At 31.4% G+C, this 6,362-nt stretch overlaps 1 protein-coding gene and 2 long non-coding RNA genes across 3 annotated transcripts in view; 1 reads left to right on the top strand and 2 right to left on the bottom strand.

The window, feature by feature from the left end:
• Positions 1-1,526, bottom strand: part of LOC110264799 — a 12,502-nt gene extending 10,976 nt beyond the window's left edge. Inside the window, exon 1 of the long non-coding RNA XR_002351017.1 lies at positions 1,483-1,526. This is a non-coding gene — a long non-coding RNA (uncharacterized LOC110264799). The remainder of the gene's footprint in view (positions 1-1,482) is intronic.
• The window catches only part of LOC110264800, a 4,608-nt gene extending 2,024 nt beyond the window's left edge, over positions 1-2,584 (top strand). Inside the window, exons 2-3 of the long non-coding RNA XR_002351018.1 lie at positions 1,819-1,977; positions 2,514-2,584. This is a non-coding gene — a long non-coding RNA (uncharacterized LOC110264800). The remainder of the gene's footprint in view (positions 1-1,818; positions 1,978-2,513) is intronic.
• Positions 3,984-5,599, bottom strand: LOC110264452. The gene is made up of 3 exons (XM_021106655.1): positions 5,017-5,599; positions 4,257-4,495; positions 3,984-4,178 (listed from the first exon to the last, which is right to left on the bottom strand). Exons 2-3 carry the CDS (start codon positions 4,464-4,466, stop codon positions 4,005-4,007), a joined length of 384 nt encoding a protein of 127 aa, XP_020962314.1. The 5' UTR covers positions 4,467-4,495; positions 5,017-5,599; the 3' UTR covers positions 3,984-4,004.

Here is a 6,362-nt window from a genome sequence, read left to right as displayed (position 1 = left end):
AGACAATAAAAATATTTTTTTTTAAAGATGTTTACATATGTTATGATATTATTGGACATTTTTATTAAATTGGTTAATAATTTATTTTTTAATAAACCAGAATAAAATCGGTTTATTATAGCAACAATAATAAACTCAATTGTCCGTATTATAATTATTAGACCCATTTGATCCGATCGATTTACACAATCTGAATCGAATCATGTTTAAATTTTTTGATAAAAGATAAATATATCCCTAATTTTTGTTTAAAAAAAAAACCAAAGTCTGGTGAATTTTGTAAATTGGTAAGTTCGACCGAGTCTGATAACAGTTGAGTTTATTGTTATTGTTATAAAAAAATCGATTTTATACTGATTTGTTAAGAAATTAAAAAATAACCAATTCATTAATACGTCAAATAATAATACGACACATAAGTGTCTTTATAAAAAGAAGTTTTATGTGTCTTTATGGAAGTATCCTTCCTATATTAATTATAACAAACAATATAACAATCCCTAATTCTCAAGCTGCTTGATACTACCATAATTATTATTACATACATAGATAACAGACCACCTATATATATTTTTAATTTCTTTTTTTTTTTCAGAGAAGCCAACTCTTTTCTACAAATGGGGACAATTTTTTTTTTGTTTTTTTGTTTTTTTTTTAAATCATCCCTTAATAGATAGGGCACTTATAATGTCTACTTCTTCATTGAAAGATTGCCTCTAATATTGGTACATATATCATAGTTATGTGAAGTTGGTATAATTAACCGAAGACTTTTTTTATAGGTGGGTGCAAATCCAACAAAGAGCACCACCGGTTAAATGATCATATCACATTCAAATAAAATGGCCCCCACTAAACAAAAAAATAAAGCTGAAAATTAATAAGGAAGAAGTAAGTAGATAAAAGCATAATTTAGTTTGATTTGACTTTGATGGAAACACATAAAAAAATATTAGAAAGACAGTTAAATTGTATTATTTTTGGTCAACAACGCACCGTTTACATAAATAATTTACTCTATTTTTACCCTAACCAAACATAACCTAAAGCGGGTCTTAAAAGTGCATGACTTATATAGTGTAAATTATAAATAACTACATTTGACTCTAAAATGCTTATAGTTATATAGAATAAACATTTTTTTGGCTCAATTATAATCACATCTACTAATATAATTATATAAACGGTACATGTATTAACTCAAATAAGAATAAGATGCATGATTGACTCAACTATATCATAAAGGGCATTTATTACCACAATCATATATGTCTGGCTAATAAAATTAAATAGACCTAACTGAACTATATATATAATAAACTTTAACTTTTAGGTCATGACAGTTAAAAAAAAAGGTAAACACGAAGAGTATGAAGAATTAGTTTCATATTAAAAAAATAAAAATTTTAGTAAATAAGAGATTCATTAATTTAACGCTTTTTTTATAAATTTTTTCGGTGATCGAAAATTATTTAAAATGACCTAATAATAATTCTAACGAGCCTAGTATATATCTCTTGTTATATTAGGTTAAATTTGATTACGAGAACATGACAAGATAAGATACTAAGAACAAAATATAAAAGAGTAAAAGACAGAAATATAAAAGTATTTTTGTATTTTGTTTGATGACAACTTAGTACATATTATGAAAGTTTAATTTATTTTTATTTTTTTATTACAAAAATTAAAAAGGAAAATATAATAGTAAAAAATAAATTATGAAAAATTAATAAAAATAATAAAAAAATTGTGTATCTACGTTTTTTCTATCAGGATAGACACAAAATATACTAATTTAATGTCTTTGCACTACAGGACATGCGGAGAATAGCGGTAGTTTAATTGCCGAATTGCGGCGATTTTGAATCGCCGCTAAATAAGTTACCAGCGGAACAGAATCCGCAGCGCATAAAGGCGCGGGGTCACATTTTGCAGCGGTTTCCAGCAACCGCTGGCATAACCATCGCAAATCAGGTATTTTGCGTCAAACAGTTTAGTGGCGGTATTTGCTGAACCATACTTACTGAAACTTATTTGCGGCACCGCTATTTGTTGCTTCGTTTCCTATGGACGGCGGTTTAAAACCGCCGCTATTCTTACGTTTTTTTAAATTTTATTTTGATTAATTTTACAAATTTGGGTATTTTTTTAAACTTCTTTTTATTTAAATAATCTTATCGTTATTTAATTTTTTTATTTTTTTATATTTTTTATTAGATTTTATAAATTTTTTCCATCTTTTTTATTTAAAGAATATTATACTTTTTTCTCTCTAAAATTCTGCACTATGGAAAAAAAACTCATGAATATTTAACTGCGAAGCAAACTAACATGTCTATTTTAATAATGTCAATAAAGCATTTCAATAGTCACCCAAAAAAGTAAAGTACTTGGCTAATAATTAATGCTGCATAGTTAACATAAACAAAACATATACTGAAAATCAAAGTATCACATAAATTCTAATTTCTATTTTCCACCATGTCTGTCCAAATAATTCATCCGTGCAGCGATATCTGGAGGCAGCTCCCCGCATTGCTGTTGGACCAGATAACTCAGCATACTCTCTATTGCCTGCCTCTTCGTTTTCTCTGCTGCTAATTCATCCTCCATTGCTTTCCTCTTCAATTTTTTTATCGTCACCTCCGCCTATAGTTCACACAGCATCCTTTGGGCCTCCTCTACTTGAGCTCTATCCATCGGCGGCTGCGAACTCGAACGGAAGAGTTGATTTGGTGTCGGCCCGTGTCCCATCCCACGCACTCTACCCGGGTGTTCTTTACCGAGAGCTTGGGCAAGGGAATCATTTTCTGACAATATTCTTGTAGATTCATCCAGCTGCTCAATCTCAGGTTTTTTTTTCTACAAGCATAAATAAAATTACACAATCACACTAAGCTAATAGCATACTCAACACATTTTAATAACTAAAGCCAACATGTTACAGCATAAATGATTAAGTGTACTCACACCAATCCTCCGAGCTTCTTCATGTATATAGCTGCCATCAGATCTTTTGTGCTTTAGAATCCATACTTCTCCCCTACCAACTCTCCTCTCTTGTTTTGTGACTGTGACAATACAATTTATGCTATGAATTTCACTTCTTTAAATTTTTTCAATACTTCTAACATTGTTTTACTCTATGAATAAATCAACACTAAATTCCACTCATCAATACTTGATTAGAAATTTATATTATCTCTTCTTCCCTTGCCATAGCCAAGCTTTTAGAACCGCCAGTATGTGTGTAAAGTTGCTTCTTTTGATTCAGCACGTTTTGCTTGCACTTCGCCTATTAAATATCAACAGTAAGCTTGAATTCAATAAAGTAATAAATATAGCTATGTAGTATATTCTACATTGCAAGAGACTCAAAATAATGGGGCAGTAAGTATAGTAGTGTAGAATTTGAATAAATTGTACGTAATCTTAATTTAAGTATTGCTTTAACAAGAACAATAGTTATATGGATGCAGTCCCTATTTATATATAAGAAGTTAACAATATTATTGTATTTCTAATATGCAAATGCAACTCCTAACTCTCATCACAACTAATGGAAAAAAGTTTTAGCAGGCATGTGTGAGATAGCCCAATAACAATTATATAGCATAAATTATAATAATAGGGGTACTCAAATTAAATTAAATACCTTTTACGGTAATAGACAAAAAATAAGGTTGTAATAATGAAGGTTAGTGTACATCAATCTCATCCTCATGCATGTATATATTATGATTTTAATCAAACATTCCTTTTGAACTGTGACTTATGCTGAGAATTGATATATTAAATTTAATTAATTATGTATATTAATTAACAGGGTTCAAATTCAAATAAATCGGAACAAAAACTATTTATATATATCAAATCATATAAAAAAATGATCAAATTTACATTTTTAGATTTGATTTGATTTTATTTTTTAAAAAATTATATGTATTAAATAAATGGGGTACTTTTGTTGCAGGATCATTACGATAATTAATGAACCACCTCTAATACTCTCTAGGAATTTCCTCCGGACGCTTCTCAAAATTATGCTCAAGTGTCCTTGTTGGTTTGTAATGCGAGTTATACAGCTTCCCCTTTGTGTCCTTCCAGGACCTCTCTATTTGTTGCAAAAGTGTTTTCTTGATTCTACCACTGCTATCCTGAAAGTGGAACATCTCCTGCGATGACAATGTCTAGCTGTAAGTAATTGCAAGTTGAAAGGTTTGATATGATTAAACAATGCCGAAAGTCATTACCTTTATGCAATCATCATAAACCCTGTCTTTGCCCCGCACTTTTTTCCAACTCTTTTCACAGATAGAAAATTTGCTGTAATCAGAACCCAGCACTCCTAAAATGCCACTCAACAAGCCAGCTCCATCTCCGACTGCTTGCCGTTTCTCATTGAACCTCAGTATGATCTTGCTACCATTAAGAGACCGCTCCATAGCCTCCCTCACACTCATTTTAGCTTGCTTGACTATTCCTTCAGAATCTATAAATAAAGAAAAAAAAATCTTATTTATGTGTTCAATGTGCCCAACATGTCAGGAACATAACAATATCATTAGCTAATCAACTAAAAAGTTTTATGGTTCAACACTTGTTACAAATGAGATCAACATCTCAAAACTTAGTAGTCTTTCGTCCTTTGCGCTTTTCAGCATCAGAAGTCATTAAATAAAAGGATTCATTATTTTGGACTATAATTCTAGATATAATTGATACAAATTATCTGCTTCTAGTTTGAGGGCTCATCAAATTCATTAACTCACACACTTTGAAATTTGGTGGTAGGTTCTGCTATATGGAAAGGAGTTGTCACTTCCAATTTATTTCTATGGCTTATCGTTTCAGACAAAATTGTTGAAAAAGTACCTAACAAACCTTTGATCTACCCTTTCAGATACCAGTTAATTTTAGTGAAAAAAAAGGGGAAAAAATTCATATGCAAGACAGAGCTAACAAACGAAGAACAAGATAGAACCTCACTAAAAAAAGGGGTTTTGTACATACCTTTATTGTAAACCACGAAACTGGTTGACGATGGATCCACCGGCAACGGGAAGCGCAATGCAGTTGTTAGTGGTGTCCGGAGGAGAACGGCGGCAATGATGGGCGTGGGGAGATGTGCTTCGTGCCTCTGCCCCTTATGTGTTCGCGCGATGAAGAGTCTGAGCTACGGATCTGATTCTGGAAAGGATCGACAGCAAGAGGGAGAAGGATGGATCGATAGCCACGAGACTCCACCGTCATAGATTGGGGCACGGTAGAGCAGGGAAGACTTTCGCGCGCTCTGCAGTCTCCTTTAGCGCGCGGGTTTCTCAGAACCTTGATTTGGATATTTTGAGGCGAAATTGGATTATAATATCAATAGATGGTTTGGGGTTAGCGGCGGGTTTAATGGGTTCGACACAAAAGCAGGTCGATTCGGCGTTGGAAGGCTAATTTGGAGATGAATCGCAGCAATCTACCCTAAGTTGCTGCGGTTTGTGACTCTGCAGGAAGTTTGGCGCAGGCATCCGTCGCGTCTATTGTAGTGTTGGACATAATATCTCTGTTTATATCTCATCTGCTAAATACATTTAAATTAAATAAACACAACCTTAAAAATGATAAATAATCTATATACTACATAAACAGAAATTTTCAGTTAGGATGTTAAACCCATTATTGAATTGTAAAAAGATGTAATTGGATAAATAAAGTCAACAATAATTTAACTACTTGGATTAAGCTCAAACAACAAAGTAAAATAAAAACCACATCAAATTTTATTGGCGTCTAAAGAAATTTATAATATTATATTTTATCAATAAATAAAAGTGTACAACATGTTCCAATAATTGGTTCGAAGTTTAACTAATAAAACGAATTACGAAATTTGTGTGTACTTTCGATGATATGATATTTCATTCGCCATCTCTATAAACTACTTTTAAAGGATATTCATGAAAAAATGGAAAAAGAAATTGATGGTAACCAAGATAGATTTCATGTGTTCATCATCATCATCATCATCATCATCATCATCATCATCATCATCATCATCATCATTGTCCTTAGCTATGAAATGAAAACCCCATCAATTATATGAGGAGCGTGAAATTGTTAACATGTTTGTGTGTCGTTTGTGTATGATATAATAATAATTAAGAACATCACTTATTGTTATATATCAATTCATATTAATTATTGATTGTCAATTATATATTTTGTCAACTTGGGTAGGTTGTTTGTTAGGTTTGTGCTGTACGAAGAATCTCTTCTTATATGAATAAGGACATCCCAACTAAAAATCAATATATAAATAAGAGAAAGTGCATGAATATATAAATAAGAAAAAGTGTATGAATTAATTT

This window comes from Arachis ipaensis, chromosome B07, assembly GCF_000816755.2.
Source record: "Arachis ipaensis cultivar K30076 chromosome B07, Araip1.1, whole genome shotgun sequence".
Classification (NCBI taxonomy): domain Eukaryota; kingdom Viridiplantae; phylum Streptophyta; class Magnoliopsida; order Fabales; family Fabaceae; genus Arachis; species Arachis ipaensis.
The sequence above is the reverse complement of the archived record's forward strand: the minus strand, read 5'-3'. Positions and strand labels throughout refer to the sequence as shown.

Excerpts from the sequence above, each read along its gene's own strand:
- LOC110264452 (XM_021106655.1), bottom strand. The coding sequence starts at position 4,466 with ATGAGTGTGAGGGAGGCTATGGAGCGGTCTCTTAATGGTAGCAAGATC. Across the intron at positions 4,179-4,256 it reads TTTATGATGATTGCATAAAG|GAGATGTTCCACTTTCAGGA; the intron begins GTAATGACTTTC and ends TTGTCATCGCAG.